At 43.3% G+C, this 20,956-nt stretch overlaps 1 protein-coding gene across 1 annotated transcript in view; it reads left to right on the top strand.

Annotated features, from left to right (window-relative positions):
- Nucleotides 1-20,956, top strand: part of OXSR1 (oxidative stress responsive kinase 1) — a 90,146-nt gene that overhangs the window by 44,120 nt on the left and 25,070 nt on the right. Inside the window, exons 4-5 of the mRNA XM_031607883.2 lie at nt 378-519; nt 13,600-13,655. Coding sequence (XP_031463743.2) covers nt 378-519; nt 13,600-13,655 — 198 coding nt within the window. The remainder of the gene's footprint in view (nt 1-377; nt 520-13,599; nt 13,656-20,956) is intronic.

Raw genomic sequence — 20,956 nt, 5'->3', positions numbered from 1 at the left:
AAGTTGCTGCAGCTCCCCTGTTTTTTCCATTTCCCTCTCCTGCTTCTCCAGTACTAAAACAGCTGTAGCATCAGTATCTACTGAATGCCCTTCCAAGAGTCCTGTGTGTATGTACACTTTACATTTTGGCTTGTTCAAAGACTCACAGTTCCTTGTGATCACGGGGTGTTTACAGCCTGCCATGAGGATTTTCCTTCTCTATCAGTCTCATGGGTGTTAAGGCCTGCATTGCTGCCACTGCTTTCCCTTCAGGAAAGTCTCCAGCCACTGACAGATCCTCCTGCTTCTCCTCCCAGTAAACTTCTGTACTGAGCGTTTATAAAGTATACAAATCAGCTCTTCTAGTTTAAGCTAATGTGTTGAACTGTTTTCTCTAGGCTCTGTTTTGGATATTATAAAGCACATTGTGGCCAAAGGAGAACACAAGACCGGTGTCCTGGATGAGCCCTGTATAGCCACGATCCTCAAGGAAGTGCTGGAGGGGCTGGATTACCTGCATAAAAACGGACAGATCCACAGGTATTTTTCATGTTTCTCATCACTGTCCTGAAGTGTGCACCACTGGAACAGCAGTTGAGCTGGGCTGACCAGAATGCATATGCTCTTAGGATAGAGGGAATGGAAAGGAAAGATGGGGCTTTACTGAAACTCAGAGTTCAGGTTTCTGTGTGGCAACTACTTCTATAGAAAATATATGACGAGGACAAGCTTGGATAAACCTTGGGATATCTGAAGTTCTTGTATAGCAAACCTTTTTCCAAATGTCAAGATCCAGCTACGACGAGTGATTATTAGAGCTGGAAAAGCTTCAGCTGGTCTCATTTCTTGCAGAGCTACAAATCACTCACTGTGTGAGTGCTGTGTAAGAAATGTTGGACAATTTAATAAGGAGTCCTTCAAGCCTGGTTGTTTTTTGTTCTTTTTAAGTCAGGATGCTGCAGAGTGAACATCATGACATTTAAATTTGGGTGTTTTCATTTAAAAAAGATGGAAACAAGATTAGAACTGAAAAACTGTTCTGTGGACAAAACCCAGTTAGTTAACTAATGGCCGTATGTGGTTTGATGGATCACTGAAACATGGGCTTCTGTGTTGCTCTGTCATTTGGGGTGTATTTTTAAAGCATGTTTTCCTGTCCCCTGGTGTTTCAAGGTGTGGCGTAGTTTAGAAAGAAAGGGTGCTGATTCAATATGTTCTGTCATTTAAAATAAATAAATGTACAATCTTAAGTATGCACTGAAAATAGAACATATGGCTTGTGGGTCATATACGTCATCCCAGCCACACGCTGCTGCTGGGAACAGCAACCTCTTCTTTGGGAATTCTGTGAGCTTGGTTGTCTTCTGGTACAACGCCATTATAAACTTGCTCCAGCACAGCAGCAGCAATGCTTGTCCTCTTGCTGCTCGAGAAGGGGTAACTCACTGTACCAAAATGTTGTTTTAATTAGAAAATCCAAGAAGCATTCATTTCATAGTTTTGATCAAACTGAATGGCCTTTGTGGGATTGTTTCTGGTTAAAAAGAAACAAAAGGTTGGAAGCAACTTTGGAATGGTTCATTTCCCTGAAAGAAATCTCAAATTTCAGTTTCCAGTCTCCATTACAATTCCTATTTAACAAGAATAGTTGTTTTTGCTGAAGACAGTTCTGATTCACAGCTGTTCACTTAACTTTCATTTTTAGAAATGACTTCAGGCAGCTCTAGGAAGGTAATGTAATAGAACAGCTTCCTTGCTGAGCAAGGGTGATTTTTTTTTTTGCACCCTTTCCATAAATAATTGACCCAACCATGTTCATCTGTGACTTCCAGTTGATTTTTTGCTCATTTAATTCATCTTGTCCAATTAAATTTAAATGTAATGTGTTAAATTTCATTTTTTTCTGAAGATGTCAGGTAGGGATTTCTTACAAAGAGATGTTTCTCCATGTGCCTTGCTGTAGTGGAACAGCAAGAACTAGTAGTCGTGGTGAGGATTGGAGCTACATGGATACGTGTATTGGGGCAACTCCAACAGTGAAGTGTTTGGATTCATGTGTTGTGTGGGGCACAGAGTGGTCTGGGAAACCTCACTATGCTGAGAAATCTGGAGAAGTGGTAACCGAGGTATGGAAGGGAAGTTGTGTATAAGTTTCCTACCTGTGAAGCAATGCATGGGTTTGTAACTAGTGGCTGGGAGCAAGCTTTACATGCCTCTGAGGTAAGAGATGTGCTTCCTTAACAGAGTTAATCATACTGGCTTGCATTTGATCCAGATGTGTGGGATAAACACAGCTTAAAGTTGTATGAGGAAAGGTCTCATCTGCACTACGTATGAATGTCTGTATGGTTTTCACATTTTGCTTAACACGAGGGGTCATAGCAGTGGCCATGCCTGATGGGGAATGCAGATGGAAGCCTTGCCAAAGATGCTTTGAGAGGAAGTGTTTAAAATAACTAAACTTTGGTCCCCTGGGTCAGATTAAAGCATCTGGCTCTAGAGGAAGCAGCATCAGGTGATGGCTGAGCTGCTGAGCATGGTGTCTGTGATGAAGGGCAGAACCTCAGACCAGAACACAGTCAGCTGTGAAGGGTCAGAACTGAAAGTGACGTTAGGTATTGAACAACAAACCCAAGGCAAGCAGCAATCCAGCAAAGTATGGAGCTCAGCTGGTTACAAATGCAACTGGGCTATTATTTACTGTGTCATACCTTGGTGAAAATGACAAATTCATTAAATTAGGGACAAGGTCTGAGTGAGGAAAAAAAAAACCAAACAATTAGCACACCTGTGCTTGGACAAGCAAGCTATTGACAAAGCCCTAAGGATAAATGTGTGGACCCAACTGTTGACCTGAAGTGGGAACAGCTTGTTACTGCTGTAAGTAATCAGTCAGAGCAGAGCAAACGTATATCCGATGGTTGGAGCTCAGTGCTTCTAAATTATGTATCATGTTAAATGGGTAAATTAAGTTAACAAGTGGAAAACTGCCTTAATGAAATTCTGCTGCTGCTGAATCTTACTGTGTATAAGCTTGTCTTGAACTTAATGCCGCTTCCAATTACGGTTTGGGAAGCTGGCTTCACAAGGGAGCAAAGGGACAGGAGAGTGGTTTGACAGCATTCTCTAGAGGAGATCAGAAAGGCAAATATCTAGAGAAGGCTTAAATTCTATTTTTTTTGTTTATTTTCCTAATTAACAAGCAGAGCTAGGCTGAGGCTTGAATAGATGCCATTGTTGAGCAGCAAATGCTTTGGTTTCCCACACTGTCCAAAGTTGTATCTTTTGCAAGGGTTGAACAACATTTGAGGCCGTATGGAAAGGACAGAGGAGAAAGCAGAAATAGGTTTTTATCTTCCTGAAGCAGTTAACAATTGCAGATAATTCCCATCATCCTTCAAAACCAGCACTGTCTCCCCTATCTCGGGGCTGGCACCTCTGCCTGAGTTGCCATGTCCTTGTGCCAGCTGCTGAGGTCACCACTGTGGTTTTCTGTGTCACCTGGCGATCCCAGCAGCACTCTGAAATCCCACTGCTCAGTCTCATGCTGAGGGAGAATGGACTTGGAACCCTTTCTATGGAGCTGTCCTGCAGGATCCTGCTCAGCTGCTTTTATGGAAGTGGACCAAGAGCAATGTGCTGAGCTGCACTCACGCTGATCTTGCCCGGGTGACACATGGGGTATGATGAATCTCTCTCTGTTCGGGCTGCAGTTCCTCACTGGATCTGGGAATTAGTAGTTATCCAGCAGTTTGAAGGACCTGGGAATAAAGCAAAAGCAACCCATGAGTTTTGGTTTTTTTTTTTTTTTGGAGGGAAGCTCCAAGCATTTTCAAGTGGTGCTCTTTTATGGCAATCTGACTACCATATCATGCTGATTAACTGTTACAAGGGCTCTCTACTTTTCTCCCTATTTTTATCCCTGAGCTTGTTTTCTGTTTGTGATTAGTGTTGTGTAACTGAATATTTCAATTAATCCAGGTGAAACGATACACTGCTGGAGCGTTTGCATATAGTTAGAGTCTCTTGTTGCAGCACAATGAATGTGATACTTGTCCTTCTGTAAAAACAAAAAAGCATAGGCAGTGCTTTGGGGTTGCACACACTTGGAGTACTGTCATGGCAGTGATCCAGCTATAAACTTGCTTAGTGCTCTACTTGTAGGGTGGAAGAGTGCAGCAGCACATTTGATACACGAGGTTAGATTAGCTTCTGCTCCAACACAACTTCACTGTTTGCTCCAACTGTATTTAACAATTTCTGCAAAAAGTGTTTGCATGCAAGTTTATACCCATATATATCACCAATACATGTTTGTCTGTGTGGTTTTGCAGTAATGCTCTTCTGGTATTGAGTTGGATATAAAATGAAGGAGCTGATGGATGTGTTTTGGCAGACCTCAACTGTCCTACAGGATTCAAGCTTAATTTTCATGTAGCTGATTAATGCATTGATATCTGGGCTGGCAGGTACCGTGGTAAAACTGGATTTCAATATGTCTCTTAGCATTTTGCCAACTGAAATACTGTAGTTCTTTGTTTCTGTAGCAGTGCTGTAGGAAAACTTCATGGCCCCCTTCCAGCTAGGGCTGTAATCTTGTTTTAGGGAACATATTTTCAAAGTAGAATTTTGTAGGGAAGGAGCGAGGCGTGATGATGTGGAGCCATTCACCTCTAATTGCCAGTTGGATTTTGTAAGTTGGTACATGAGTAATTGGAAAGCTAGCCACTGCTCAGCCATGGGAAGTGGATTGCCCCAAGTCACAGAGCCTGGTAGACTGTATCCTGATATAGAAAATTGGCACCAAAGCATGGGAAAAACATTGTGTCCCTGGGTATGGAGAAGTGCTGGGCAAACACCCCTCTCGGCCAGGGTGGGAGGTGAAGATTTTAACTCCAAACTGGTGCTTTCTGGTGACTTTATACTTAGGGGAGTGTGCTTAGGTCTTTTATTCCTTAAAATAAAGGATGTATAGAAATACCCTTTAAAGACATCTGTTAATGAAGATTTCACAGTCTTAACTTTATAAATGGTTGAGTAGTCTGAGCAATGGTGGTGTTATTTGTGTGCTTTCACACACATTGGTGTGGGCAGGCAGAGAAGATGCTGCTCTGCTTTGTTTGTACCCAGAGATTTTTGTCCCCCACGTAGAAACCTTGCTGGGTGATACTGAGAGCACAGAGCACTGAATCTCCTCTCTGTATGCACTGTTATTAGGCTGGGCCGTATTGTGGTTAGTTGGCAAACCAGCTTCTTCTCCTGCAGCATTCGTAGAACTATAGAATGGTTTATGTTGGACAGGACCTTAAACCCCATCCAGTTCCAACCCCCTGCTGTGGGCAGGGCTGCCCCCCCACCAGGTCAGGCTGCCCAGGGCCCCATCCAGCCTGACTGTGAGCACCTCCAGGGTTGGCATATGTGGTTTCTCTGGACAGTCTGTGCCAGTGAGAAATCCTTTTTTCTTTTTTTTTTTTTTTAAAGAGGTAAAAAAGGTGACCCTGTGGTTCAAAAGGAAAATATGAACCAGTTATAAATCTCAAATCTGCAGACATCCAGAAATAGTAGCTTCTGTGGAGAATTGCTGTTACCTATTTCTAGGAAAACCAGCAGCTCCAAAACCTAAAAACTGGCGATTAAAATTCCTTAGGTAAGTATCATTGCTGATGAAAGCATGGAAGTATGTGTTGCGTTGCTGTTTTGGGTTTTTTTGGTCCCCTTTATTATGTGAAGATGAGTTATGTGAAGAGAGTTTGGGAGTTGGATGCAATGATCCTTGTGGATCCTTTCCAGTGTTGCGTATTCCCTAAAGGTAAGAAGCAGGAGAAAGAGGTTGGGGTGATCTCTGAAGGTTTTGGTCAGTGATCCATGCCCATATTGCATACTACCATGGTATCCTGCAGTTCCTGAGTGGTCAGAAATATGTGGATTGGATGTGTTGGCAGGATAACAATCCTCATTCTGTCTCAGCAGCATTCTTAGGAGAGAATATCAGTCTGACTTAGCCATACACATTTACTCCAGCATCCTTGTTTGTGATGTCTCAGGTCACTGCCATTACCAGTGTAGGTTATTAGGAGCAGGATTCCTGAAATAGGCTCTTGTAACATCTCCCCAGCAGTAGGTTAATGAAGTTGCTGGTGTTCATCCTTCCTGCAGTGATGCATCAAGTAAGTAACCCACTTCAAGAAGGTGGCTGTGACCACCATCCCCTGCTGCAATATGGCAACTTCTCTGGCCTTCACAGATCCTGAAACCAGTGCATATGGAAATGCCTTAAGCATTTATTCAGATTACTGCAGTGTTTTCATTCATGCCTTATGCTAAAGCATGAGAAATAAGTCATTTACTGAATTTGTATGGTAACATTAAGCATGCTTTAAAATTTTATGAGGCTGCATCAGAGATTATTTCTGCACGTTAACTAAATCAAATTATATCCTGTCTTGCAGAGTTCTTGGAAGGCTTTACAAAGTAAAACATAGTACTTTCAAACAAAACTGAGACAAAGTCCACACGCATTTAGGACAACAGACAGGGAATTGGTATAGAGAAATCCATCACTTTGTGGAAGCGTGGAAAGCATCACCAAGTTGGACTGGGGGTGCCAAGTGGACTGTTTCCATTGTAAAGATATCTTTTAATATAAACTAACCCAATTTTATAACTGCTTTCTCCATTTTATACAAACAGCTGGATAAAATAAGGCGAGCTTTCCTCTTGTAATGCTGGCTTGACTTAAAACTAACTTATTCCAAGTTCAGGAGAAGAAAGTCAAACCAGCGAGTGGCTCAGCAGCCCCGGCTCTCTCAGATGTCTCCTTTCTGCATCACAGTGCAGACACTGAGCACGAGCTGTGGGTGGCTTTGGAGATATGGACGGTGCTTGGACCATGTGTATATGCAGATATACAGCTGCCTCCCCAGAGCAGAGCTGCCCATTATTGCCTCGTGGGAACCGAGACCTATTTAAGCTGTGTTGTATCAAAATCTTGGGTTTCATTTGATCCAAGGTGATTGCGTTTCCTGGAAGGAACTTGCATCTCTGTCATGATGTGGTGAAAGCCTGAGATGTGTGAATCATTGGCTTTCTTCAGTCTTTGACTATGTGAGCAGTAGTTTGGGGGAAGTTCCTGTTTCTGTGCACACTAGGAACATGGTTTAGAACACACGTGCCTCATTTGTGTTGCCACAGGAAGTGTGTCTGCCTACCTGCATGTCAGATGATTGGGCAGGAAATGTTCAAATAAGGCCAAGTTATAATTGGGTGTTGTCTTCTGTTACCAATGGCTAAGACAAGGCCTCCCAAAAATATCTAGGCCTTCAGGGGAAGGAGGCAGACCTTGTGACTCTGCAGAAAATGTTGGTTTTCATGCAGCAGCTGTTTAAGGAGCTTTATGCCTCATCTCTGTTGTAGTCCTTACAGAGGAAGCAGGATCAGGAAATGGAAGGGCTGAGTAGATGAAACCCCAGTCCAATTATAGCTGCTGTACAGAGGAATGAGAACTTAGTTTTGAAGCCTGAAGGGGAGGATCCATTCCTATTGGGGAACTGAGGGGAAAAACTACAATTTCTGGCTGAAGAAGGGAAGCTTTACAGAGTGATGTGTGATGCTGGAGATGTAACTTCTCTTCCACGGACAGCTGACAGGCTGAGACCTGTCAGCAGTCCTCGTTGCTTGGCTGATCCTCCTTGCCATAAGCTGATGAGTGCATGCACATGCTTGTATTACACTGCTGTAAGCAGTGCTGTGAATTGAGTGAGCTTGTTAAACCTCTTGTGTACAGGAGGAGGAAGCTGGGCTCTGAGGTTTGTATGCTTTGACGATCATGATGCATGGTGATAGGGCTAGGCCTAGCTGGAGCAGCTCCTGCACTAATCATAGGATCATAGAATGATTTGGGCTGGGAGGAACCTCAAAGATCATCTAGTTCCATCCCATCTGGTGCAGTTAAGCTTAATTGAGTGCTGGTGCTGGGCTTCAGGTGTGGCAGTGGAAAGTAAAGACTGAAGCATGCAGGAACCACACCTCGTTTCAACCATTGTAAGTCTCATAAACATGTGGGACGAGAAGGAACACCATCAAAGAACAAGGTTGGCAGAAGAGCAAGAAGCGTAAGCTGGGCAGAATTTGCTGAGATAAAGGAAAGTTGCTTACACTGTGATAACAGTGAATGTCTGACACAGTAAGGCAGTGAGTGATGTGGCACTCTTCACCTCACACTGTCTCACTCTCACTTTGTCAGACTTGCATGAGTTAGCTCAGCTCTCTGTACTGCCTCAGCATCTTGCCATCCCTCGGAGCTATTCAGCTAGCTGAGATGACAGCAAGAATTTTGGTAACATCTCCAGCAGCGTGCTTTGTGTGCTCCCCTTTGTCTGAGCTGACATAGTGACTTAACCTAGAGTGAATCAGACTTCTGAGTCATGGTTTCTTGGACCCTAAACCTCGGACTTAAAGCAGCATTGGAGAAGAAAAATAAGGAGGAAGTGTACCAAGGAAGTGCATCGTGGATCCTTTGAAGGGTGTTTTATGCTGTCTTAAAGGAAAGCACTACAGGAAATTAATTTGTCATGTCACTATGACTAGGACTGCGTTATGTCCAGCCATTAAAGTAGATTTAAAAAAACCCAGAATGTTCTTATCAATGCACATGTAAGGCTTTAAAAATCCTGCTAATGTGCATGAGACTCAGAGTAAATAATGACTTTCCCTGTGTAGCCAGTGTTTTGCTCCTGTTTTTAGGCTCTGCTTTTTCCCCACAGTTCAGAGAACTGAAAAGGAGCAGCGACTGCACTTCCCCAATCCCAAGCAATACCACACATTGTCAGGCTGGTCCTTGCTGTGCTTTGTAGCAGCCTGGCTGCTAGTGTGTGCCCCACTTGCCAGTGGCCACAAGAGCTTGCTGGGATGCCTGTGGGTAAGCAGGAACAAATAGAGCATCAGTGGGGAGGCTGAAGGGAGGAACATGGAAGCTACTCTGGTATTGGAAGATCTCTGTCAGATATCTTCCGAGTCCACTTCTGCAGGGTTGGGTACAGCACTGTGGCTGTCAGTAATTGTGTCTCACTCAGAAGTTCAGTACATAAGGCTCACTCCTTTGGCATGAAAATGGGTACACGTGGCTTTTCTGACCAAGAATGGGAGCGTGCTGCCTTACAGCACTCCTAATACCGTGCTCTCAAATGTCATCTCATGTGTTGGGGACACAAAAATACTGCTGTGGGTTCGCACACTCCAAGCCCAGTTTCCATTTTGCAGCACTGTCTCAAATGCTAATGCTGTTTCTATAACTGACTGTTTATATCCTGGCTCATAAGGGAAAGAGGGAATGCAGGTAACAGCGAATTACTGAAGAATGAATAATGCTTGATCACGGAGAGAATGGCCCTCATTTGGTGCATAATGCTACAAATTGATTTGCATTTAAGTGTAAGTAGAGAGATTGTTCCTGAAAGTGTTTTGCAAATTACTTAGAATAATGTTGACTACAGCAGTTGGTAGCATTCATAATCAATATTGAGTTATTCATGACTGTTAACGGAAAATAGTAATTCTTGTACCTTTAAAAAATAAATAAGTAAATATAACTTGGCAGGACCAACCCCTCCTTTATCATGCCAAATTATGCACTGTAGGGTTCAGTCCATGGAAGTGTGTTGTTAGAGCTGATGTAAATTGCATCTAATGGCAGATGACTCACGGCTGTGCTGACAGCCAACACTGCATCCTAAAGGCACATACAAGCAGATGATGAGAAGAAAAAGCACAATAAACAGGGCTTCTCTTTTTCCCCTTCCCTAGATGCTAGATGCACAAGTTTTTGCTCAGGTCTTTTGCTGACATTGTCATTTCAGTGGCCATAAATTGATGTCTACACCAGGAGCAACAACTAGGACTTTTGAGCACAAGCTGAGCAAATTCTTTTCAAATTCCAAACAATTTTGAGGCTTGAAAAAGTACTGATACTTCAGAAAGTATTGACTTAACATGCTTCGTTGCTTTTCTTGCGAATGCCAGTTAAGTTTTATTACTTGTGCCAGGACTGTACCCCTCCAGCTTGTTATTGGTAATATCACACCCCCTGATGGAGCAGCAGGTCTTGATACACCCTTAGTGCTGCCTCTGCAGTGACAACACTGTGACAGTGCCAAGGGCTGAAGGCAGACCTGATCACTAAACAGGATTTTGAGGACTTGGTTAGGCTTTTCATAGAGAGAACAATCCCATTAAGATACAGTTCATGGTGTCACTTTTCCCTGTCTGTTGAAAAATGAAATGGGAGAGTACATGGAAACACTGCATTTACCTTCCTATGCTCTCAAGCCTCCTATATCTGGATGCTTGACTATAATTTTGGTGGATCAGGAGTCAATTTTATTTCTCCAGCATCTAATGCCTATGAACCAGCCCTACCCTGAAGGCATGAATGTGATGCAATTGGTACCACGGCACTGGGTAGCTCTGGGAAGCTGAACCAGTTCAAAATGCAAATGAGGCATTTCTGCCCTGCTGAGGTGTGGGGAATCCAGGTGCACTGGTGTGAAGTCCAACCCCCTCTTTCACATCTGGTGTGAAGTGCAAGGTAAATAAAAACAGAACCTTTAGTTTTGGAGAAAGGATCTTGGAAGCTTTAGGACAGAGCAGTGAAGTAGGAATGCCCAGAGCAGTGGTGGCATTTGTTAAGCTTCTGGCAAGAAAGCTTTTACTCCAGCCTTCTGTAACTTCATTTAAAATGTGATATAATTACTGTTTATGCTACAGCCCAAAGCTACTTCCTGTTTTCAATAGTGTAATTACACTAGAGGCACACCATTTATTCTGACTGTATCAGCCCAGGATATGGACATTACCACGTTAATAGGGAGTACCTTCAAATTGTTATACTTGGCAATAGCTATATCCTGGAGTAACAAACTTCTTGCCATTCATCTCACTGGGTCTATCCGTATACAAAGAAAAATAAACAGGAAACCACCATTCTTCCTTCTCCCTGCCTCACTGCTTTTAAATGTAGTTAGTCTTAAGGATGGTTTTTAAGTGCTGAATTTGTAGATGCTGCTTATGACCCCAGGAGAAGCTAAATGTGGGGAATCCATGTTGATCCAGCAGTGATGCTGCCCACTGTGCTCCTTGCTGCTGTAGGCAGCATGCTGCCCTCATACTGGGATGAGGAATGGCAAAGCTGGGAGGTGTTCCAGTGGTTCAGTGACTCAAAGCTGAATCAGTGTCCCCGTGGTGCTTGTCAGCACTCTGATTTGGTACTCTGGGGTGAGTAACTGCCTTCATAGATGCTGGTTACCCAGAAGAAAAGCCACACAAAGCTGTGGTTTCATTCTTCAGTATGACTTGGATGTTTGGCAGTGGCTGGCAGACTTCTTATCGTAGCAACAACTTGTTTTAATTTCTTGAATCAGCTCAAAAGCAGCATATTTACTGACTTTTGTTTCCAACGAGGAAATATGTAAATTTTAATTGATCTAATCTGAAGTTAGAAAACAAGTCTCTGCACATGAGAGAGGTAAGGGGCTAGAGTACTCTGGCTTTGCTTTTGACTGGATTCGATCTGAATTCACTGCTCCTTACCCTACAGACCCGTCTGGCTTGCAGTAGGAAAAAGTTTTTTATGATAAGGGTAGTAAAGCACTGGCACAGGTTGCCCGGAGAGGTGATGGGTGCCCCATCCATGGAGACACCCAAGGCCAAGGGATGGGGCTCTGAGCACTTCATGGAGCTGTGGGTGTCCCTGTTCATTGCAGGGGACACGGACCAGATGGCCTTTAAGGGTCCCTTCCAACTCAATTCTGTGTTTCTATGTGTCCCAGAGGCATCTTCTGTAGATACTGGCAGATATCTTTTACGTTTCCTGTTACAAACTGTGATGGCTTTGTGGAAGTATAGAGGATAGTCAAGTTGGTAACTCTCAATTAAATGGAAATAAACTCTCCAAAGCTCTGATTATATTGAATTTGGCCAATGGATGCTACAAGGGATGGTGTAGCTGCATGTTTAATGTTGTATTTAAGCCTTCCAGATACTTCTGTGTACTTAACAGTCCCTAAGTGCTGCAGTACTGATGCCTGCTTGTCTATGAAGGCTGCAACTCTTAGAAAAGGAAGAGTAATGCTCCTTGGCAGGAAAGCTTGCTTTCCCCTTAAAGCACACTCATGTGTTTGGCCAGCATGAAACGAGCAGGGCTGGAGCTGACCAGCAGTGATTTGGTTTGTGTGGTTATTCCAGTACCACTGTTGCATCTTCTTAGTGCTTGAAATCCCATTCTGATATTAAATGAGCTTCTTGAGGCTAATTCTGAATATCATTCAGTGTTTCCATGTATTTCTTGTCTGCATCTTGATCATTAAAACAAGCTAGCATTTCCTGTGCTTGTTCTTACACTTGTGCTTCAGACATGGATGAGGCCTCTGGGATGGTTCCTGCTAGCAAGAGCTGTTTGTTTGACAGGACTTGAAATGCTTCTTTAAAGACTTTGTCTGCTTCTTGCTGGTAAAATCATCGTTACTGGCCCTGACTTACAGTTTTCATTAATTTTTGTTCTACTTGAAGCTGGGGGGGAGCCTTACTGTGCCAGTGCCTTATACTGGGTGTTGGGAGGAACATAGCAGTACTGGAGAAGATGTGTCCAGAATTATCCTGGCAGCAGCCCAGGCTCTTCAGAAGCCAGGAAGGAGATTTCCAGGGCCTAAGCAGGATGCTCTGGCCAGGCCATCGCGCCAGTTCTGCTCTCACAACTCATGAGGGAGGAGAGAAAAATAGCTTTTGGCTTTTTCTGTGAAAGGATTTTGGGTATTTGCAGGTGTCTGGGGGGAGAATCTGTTCTTTCTTCTGTTCTCTTCCCTTCAGATGGCTGCCATTACATGAGGTACGCCATGCAATACTGCTTCACTGCTGCATCCATTCCCCATGCAGGCACTTTGCTTGCAGCCCTTCTTGATACAGTGCTTGGGTCTGCATGCTGTTATAGCCAAAGCATGGTTAACAGCTGTGTAGCTGTCAAGTATGTAAGGTTCAAGAGATGCTGCTGTGAATGGAATGGAAATGAAGAAAAAGAAAAAAAAAAAGGATAGTATGAGAACTTTCATAGTATGTGCTGAGTGTTCCTTGACTTTGTGTGCAACAAAACTCAGGGAGGTTCTGCATAAGTGCAGGGGTTTTCCGGCACAGCTGAGCGGCTCTGCTTTCCCTTTGTCACCTTGCTGCTGTGCCAGATCTGCTCTCCCTGTCTTGCAGACTGTGGCTGAGCTCCTTGAGCCAGCAGCAAACACCATTTTTCTTCTGGCTGGATTTCCACTAGTATACTGAGCTAAATCAGTTTCTTAAGCAACCAGGTGAACCAGGGCTGGATGCAGCAAGGCGTGGGGCTGAGGGGTATTTTTCAGTTAAATTATTCAATTTCTTTGTAGCCATAGCACTTAAAATGCTGCTAGCTATAAGTAGTCTACATACCTCTTTCTACTGAAGTTACGATCAGTGTTAAATCACTGTTGTTTCCAATCATACATAAACAAGAAGTTCTAATGCAACAGAATGTAAAGTAACAAACTTTGAATTGGTTGAAGAGAAGTTTTAATGAGTTCCACTCACTGTTGCTTTGTCTTTCTGCAGGGATGTGAAAGCAGGAAACATTCTTCTTGGAGAAGATGGCTCAGTGCAAATCGCAGGTAATTTTTTCCTAGCAGCTTTGAGTGAGCTCTGGGCACAACTGTGTGTCTGGAGAGATTCTTTAATGGGCAAGGAAAACAAACCAGCATGGAAATGGAAGCTTCAAGAAAAAGACTTGTTTTTCTAAAATTTAAAGAAAAAATCAGTTTGTTACATTTTGATATCTTAAAATACTATTCTTTGTAATAATGAACATCAACATAAATCTTTTGATCGTTAATCCCTTGGAATCAACAGATGAGATAAAAATTCGTGGTATAATGAGATGATAATTCTTGGTGGTTGCTAATACAGATGTGTCTGCAGATGCCTGTGCTCACTGCTGTCACAAGCTGCTTTCCTTCTGTAGGAGAGAATAGCACTATTAAAGACCCTGCACCTAAAATACAGAGTTTCTGCCTAAATCCAAAGCTGCTTTGTTTTTTGTTTCAAGTCTCCCAGTGCTCTTAATGCCTGCTGTTACATACATTCTAATGAAGTGTAAATAATTAATCCCATGTGGCAGCTGATGGAAGGCAGGGTGTGGCCACCAAAATGCTTTACACTAAAATACCTTTATTTTTTCTGTGATGGAGCCCAGATGTAACATTTTGGATTTGCAGTTGTACAGAATGTTAGGTTATATTCTGGGAGAGGCTATGTATAGCTGTAGCATTATGACAAAGCACTACTTTTCTGCCAGCCTAGGATAAAGCCACTTGTGTTTCTCTTCGACAGGGTGCCAAGGCTTGACTCTTTTATTAAGGCTTTTATTAAGGTGCCTGTTAGTGTATTTGTGTCTGCTGGCTAACTTACAGATGATAGGTAGTTTTAAGGCCAGCTTAAATGGTCTCATAAAATCCCTTTCTTAGCTTTTATGAATTTTGAAGTGTTTCTTTGGCTTGTGACTTGCAGATATTCCCGTGGACTTATATGTGCAGCACTTACATGATGAAATAATTTCTGCACATCCTGTGAAAGCAGCACTGCAAGATTGTGGCCTCCTAATATTCAAAGGGAGTGTATAAACAGGAGGGGACACAACTATTTACGAGGATGGATAGTGATAGGACAAAGGGAATGGTTTTGAACTGAGACAGGGAAGGTTTAGGTTAGATATTAGGAGGAAGTTCTTCACACAGAGGGTGGTGAGGCACTGGAAGAGGTTGCCCAAGGAGGTTGTGGATGCCCCATCCCTGCAGGCATTCAAGACCAGGCTGGATGTGGCTCTGGGCAGCCTGGGCTGCTGGTTGGTGACCCTGCACATAGCAGGGGGTTGAAACTAGATGATCATTGTGGTCCTTTTCAACCCAGGCCATTCTATGATTCTGTGTGCAACAAAATGTTCCCTTCAGCAGTTTGGTTTTTTTTTTTTATCTGAAGGTGCACAAGGAGTAACTCTAATCTTTCTTGCAATAAAGGAGAGCAACTAAACTCAACCAAGGTCAGCAAGTTCATAACAGCATCAGGAAGTACTTTTGTTTCTGTGAAAGCAGTTGATGATTTGAAAGAAACAAAAATAAACGAATTACCAAATACGAGAGAGGAGGTTGGCCTGCACAAAACATGAGAGTTTGTTTCTGTGGGAATTTCTGACACTTAAGCTTCATTTCTTCCTGACCCAGGATGGAATAGCGAAATTCCTTGTGAAATTTTTGAGCAGCGAAAAGCTGCTGGAAGCAAATCAATTCAAATAAAGGGAATTTTGTTTCAGCGAGATCAAAGTGCTTGCCTTCTGACAATATTTATGTGTCTTATGAATAATTTGGTTGATAATCAACTGCTTTAATTATCAGCTGGATGACTTCACTGTGTTCCCATGGAACAAAAGTATTTATTTCTCTGGAAAGTTACACCATGAGAAGAAAAAAAAAATTGATCAGCTGTGGAATGAAGCCTGAGGTTAGAGCACGTGGGGCCCCTCCCTTGAAGGAACTGGTATTGGTATATGTAAAAATGCAAACAGTTTAGCAGGAAAAGATGACTTCAGCTCTTTATAATGCATTCTTTCCCCTTTGTCATCCTTACATCAAAACTGCCTGCAAAACCCTGGGTGTGAAACTCTGAATGTTTGGCTTTTGCAGCCTCGTGTTCCTGGGTGCTTGCTGCTTCTTGACACCATTGGCCATGCTTGTCTCAAAAGAAATGGAAATCTTAAGTGCAAATCTGAGGAATGTAAATCTGACACTGCAAATCCTTCGAAACAAAGCAGCTTCTTTTAGGGAATTTTATAGACATGCCTACCCTGTAATGGAGGTAACCCTACTGCTGGGCTATTCCTCCACAATGTATCAGTGAACTGAATTCAAGTACTGTTAATGTACACCTGGGAAACTTTCCCTGTGTACAGTTCATGTTGCAGCATTATACAATTCCAACCCTTAGTGCTCTCTCAAAATAGAGAAATCTTTTTTGCTAATACAGACCGTGCAGTTCTGTGAAGACTGAACAGAAAAAGCATCTTGATGAGGGTGTGTGCAGCTTCTCTCGTAGTTCTGAGCTGAAGGGTGCAGTTGGGATGCAGGATGCACTGAGTTCAGGCTGGTGCAGGTAGCCACAACGGAGGAAAAAATCTCTGAGTTCAGAGGCATTTACTGAAAGTAGGCATTCTAAAAATGTCTCTAATGGCCCTCACAAACGCCTGGCTTAAACTCCTCCCCAGGTCCCAGGACTTGGTATTTTTATTCAAGGCTATTTTTAACTGTGCTCCTTTTGCTTTCAGAATATGCATCCACTGAACCAAGGCATAAAAATTGCCTTTAACAGATGCCACCAAAGCCTGAATTGAAGCTGTTTGCTTATATCTTCATTTTTTTTTTTTGCTCTTTTTCCCAAGGGCACTGGTTTGGGCTTGTGGCTTGGCACCAAGTCTTTGGAGCCTGTTACGATCTGGAGAGCATTGCTTTCTCAGTTTGGAGTATTTTCTTGCACACTGAATTAATCTATCTGTAGGAGAGCTGAACTTTCTTTCCCTGATACCATTGTTCTGGGCCGTGCTGGTGGTGGTTGCAATGTAAGTTGAGATAGCTGCGTTCTTTTGTGTTCCAGTCTCTCCATGGCAATTACTGTATTTTTTTTTTAATCAGAACATAAAACCTCTGTGCCCTGGCATTTACTGGCTCCGTGGAGTCTAAAAGCTTGCATGGGTAAAAACACTTCTTGTCGACATAAAGTGCATTGGCTCTAACACTCAGCAGAAACAAGGAGGCTTCCTCTCACAGCAAGCAAGGCTTGATGTTCCTGAGTTTATGTAACTGTACAATTATTAAATTACTGGAAGATGAAGTGAGAGGCTGCTGATAAATGGGGAGGGATGGGAAAGGAAAGGAACTGAGAGGAGAGCACGCTCAGTACAGGAGGTTTGCTCACTATGAACCATGCTCCAGCCAAGGCACCGTGTTCCCATCTCATTGCAACTGCGTGCAGGGCAAGTCCTTCTTTCAGATTATAATCACTGGGATATTAAATAGTTCTATCATACCCTCCTTCATTATTGAATGAAGAAACAAGAGTCTAAGGAAGCTGACGTGCTCTTACGGAAAACATCCGCATCCCTCACCGTGTGGGATTTTCCTATTGAAGGCATTGCTATTGTCCCCACAGGCTTTAAAACAAGACAGGATTAGCACCTGCTCCCAGAGGCCTCTCTCTGGCACTGTGTGCCTGCAATTTCCTGTGCACGCAGTGTTGCCTGGTGGTAGATGGAGATCTCACAAAGTCGTTTGGGACTCGCTAATTGATACTGGGCAAGCTGCCTAACCCCTCGCACTTTATCTATTTATAAAATGGGGATAGTTAAGGCCAGGCAAAACTTGTGTAACTGAATTTGTGTAACTTTCCACAAATCCATGCCAACTTGTCACCAGTTCGCTGTGTTCCTGACTGCTCTTAATTCATTGTACTAAAATAGTGCTCTACATAAACATCTAGCTATGATACAGTCAGTGTCATTCCCCTGCTTTGCCTTAGGAAATGGCAACTTTGGGTGATTAAATTGCTTGAGCAGTGAAAAGGCTCAAATCTGTATTGGGAAGAGGAGTGCTGATGCAGGGCTGGCTCAGACACTCACCTCAGAGCCTCTTCTCCTGGTCAAAAAAGGGCAAAAAGGATTTTCCTGGCGGCTGATGGGGACTTGTGGTGCCTGCCCTGTAACAGCATGGTGTTAACCTCTTCTCTGTGTCATCTGTAAGATTTTCTGAAGAGATGTTGCATTACTCAGTTGTTGAAACCACTTGTGAGCTTTCTCGAAGGGCAGCATCTTCACCAGCATGTGCTTTGTCACCCTGAAGTTACTTTGTTTAGCATTAGCATATCTTAATGAACTTGCATTTGGGGCTCTGTTTCAGAAGCAGTTTTTACCTTTACTTAAAGAAATCTCATTCATCTTTCACGTGCCCTGACATTATTGCAGAATGACTCAACTTATGGTGATGCTTAGAAAAATACAGCTGACATTCCACATGTGAACTGATGAGAAATTTTATTAGAAGTAGGTGTGACTGTACAGTTCTACCTTTCCAGATGAGAATTTGAGAGAGTAAGTGTGTACTGACAGATCCAGTACTACTGTATGACCATATAGCTTTTAAAGGGAGCATTCCTGTTCTTCACTGATCTTCTCTCTGGTGTCTTACCACCCTGCTTTGTTCTCAGCAGAAATTTGCCATTTACCACTGGTTTACCATGACCTTCACCTTCCTCTTGTCAGGCTTTATTCATCATCAGCTTTAAAATCATAAAGTTCACAGAAAAGCACTCAGTACAACTGCAGCTGTTTTATGGTGGGCAGCTGAACAAAAAAGAAGGCGATCAGTGGAAGAAATGTTCAGTGCTTTCTTCTGAAATAATTTCACTTTTGCTTGAGGAGGCAGAGTATCTTGGCTGTCTGTGTTTGAAAACAGCTCTGAGTTGTTCATGCTGTTGTTCTACTCCTATAGAAGTTGGGAATTGTTGACACGGTGAAAGGAAGGGATGCCATTCAGAGGGACCTCAACATACTTGAAAGGTGAGCCCGGGTGAACCTGATGAGGTTCAACACTGCAAAGTGCAGAGTTTTGCACTTGGGCCGGAGGAATCCCAGGCATCCCTACAGACTGGAAGGAGCAGCCCTGTGGAGAGGGACCTGGGGGTTTTGATAGATGAAAAGCTTAACATGAGCCAGCAGTGTGCCCTTGTGGCTCGGAAAGCAAATGGGATCCTGGGCTCCATCAGAAGAGGGGTGGCCAGCAGGGACAGGGAAGTGATTGTTCCCTTCTACTTTGCTCTTGTGAGGCCCCATCTGGAATACTGCGTCCAGGTCTGGAGCCCCCAGTACAAAAAAGACAGGGAGCTGTTGGAGAGGGTCCAGAGGAGGGCCACAAAGATGATCAGGGGACTGGAGCACCTTCGCAATGAAGACAGGCTGAGGGAGCTGGGCTTGTTCAGCCTGGAGAAAAGAAGGCTGCGGGGTGACCTCATTGCAGCATTTCAGTACCTAAAGGGAGCCTACAAACAGGAGGGGAATCAACTCTTTGAAAGTGTGGATAATGGCAGGACAAGGGGAAATGGTTTGAAGTTGAGGGAGGGGAGATTTAGTTTAGTATGTCAGGGAGAAATTCTTTACAGAGAGGTGCTGGAACAGCTGCCCAGAGAGGCTGTGGATGCCCCGTCCATCCCTGGAGGTGTTCAAGGCCAGATTGGATGGGGCCCTGGGCAGCCTGGTCTAGTATTAAATGTGGAGGTTGGTGGTCCTGCCTGTGGCAGGGGGTTGGAGTTTCATGATTCTTGAGATCCCTTCTAACCCTGGCCATTCTGTGATTCCGTGGGAATTGCTGTTTTGGTCTGATGCAAACCCAGCAAACTTTCTGATTTCAGTTTCTTTGCTCTCCTGGCTCCTATAGTGCAGTCTTCTTTTTCCCCTAGTGATAGCTAGGTAGAACAGCAGGTACGTTGGCTTAGAATGAAGGAAACGTTATAGTATGAGATGTCTAAGGAGAGAGAATTTTTAATGTCTGACTTCTAAATAAATAAAACAATCTGATTTCTGGTACAGTGGGAATGTGTTTTCCTGACTCACACAGCAGCCCTGGTGCCTATTGCTCTGTCACAGCATTCTTGTGTTGGAAACCTATTGAGGCTGGGTTTTTCAATTGCATGACTTCTCTTGTTAAATGCATTTGCAGTTTTCCAGCTCTGTTGTAGTCTTAGTGAAGGAAGTTCAGCAGGGACAGATGTCAGTAAATCTGGGAGCTTAGGCAGATACAAGGAGGCACAGATCGTATCAGTGCTCAGAAGCGAGGGCTGAACCCTAAATGTGCTCAGGATTTTAATTTATGGCTTTACAGAATGTGCTTGCTCTCAGGAAGTACCTTATCTTAATTGCTGGGACTTGGATAAAGGCAGTAAGGTGGCATTTGAGAACTGTTTCAAAGTCACTCCTTTCAGCAAAGTAGCACAGGCTGGTTGTGCCTGTTTTATCCCTCTGGAAATGAGGGGAATTGATTGGGAAAACACTGAATAAATCAACCGTGTAATGGAATACAATTTAATTCCATTTAAACTTTCTGCAAACCTTGCATGGCAGATGCAGAGGCACAATTCCAGACTGGAGTTTATAAACTTGTCCTCGTGTTTGATGTGAAATGCAGTGAATGCTGTGTAGAGCTTGTGTTTTCACTGCTGGGATTCTTTTGCTTTGAGTGGCATTTCCTTTACCCCTAAATGACTGCATAAAAAGTTGAGGTAAGATAACATCTATAAGCTCTAATACAGCACATCACAGTAGCGTGCTGATGGCACTTGGACAAGTGGCTGTTAGTGTTACCTTATTCCAAATAATTTCTAATTGCTCTTGTGTTGAGATCAGTAGGTCTTGTAATTTTAGTCTGAGCTTTTTTGGAAGCTCTTTCAGTTTCTGTGAAAAGCAGGGATGGGATGCATATATGGAAGATCTCAAAGCAAAACCACTGTTTCAAGGAGATCTAATGGGTTTCCATCAGAATATTGTGGTGCTGACAGCAATGGTTATCCATCTAAATGCTAGAACTTCAAGGCTAGCAGCAATATGAGATGCCTCCAGCTAGGGGGAATACAACAGAATAGCTGGATTCCAATGATAGGCATTTGACTGCAGTTTCGGTGAAACTTGCCTTTAATGTGAACCCTCAATAATCAACGTACAATATTTTGGTGAGTACTAAATTCCTGTCCTTGAAAGGCTGCGATCTCAGAAGTTGGGGTCTTTCAGTGTGTTGCTTTGAGTGTTTCTTGATAATGAGAGATTGGTGAGAAAGGCACTGCTGTACTGCTGCTGTGATGCACAGAGGAGCTTGGCCCTGTTCAG

This window comes from Phasianus colchicus, chromosome 6, assembly GCF_987193195.1.
Source record: "Phasianus colchicus chromosome 6, bPhaCol1.hap1.1, whole genome shotgun sequence".
Lineage (NCBI taxonomy): Eukaryota > Metazoa > Chordata > Aves > Galliformes > Phasianidae > Phasianus > Phasianus colchicus.
The sequence above is the reverse complement of the archived record's forward strand: the minus strand, read 5'-3'. Positions and strand labels throughout refer to the sequence as shown.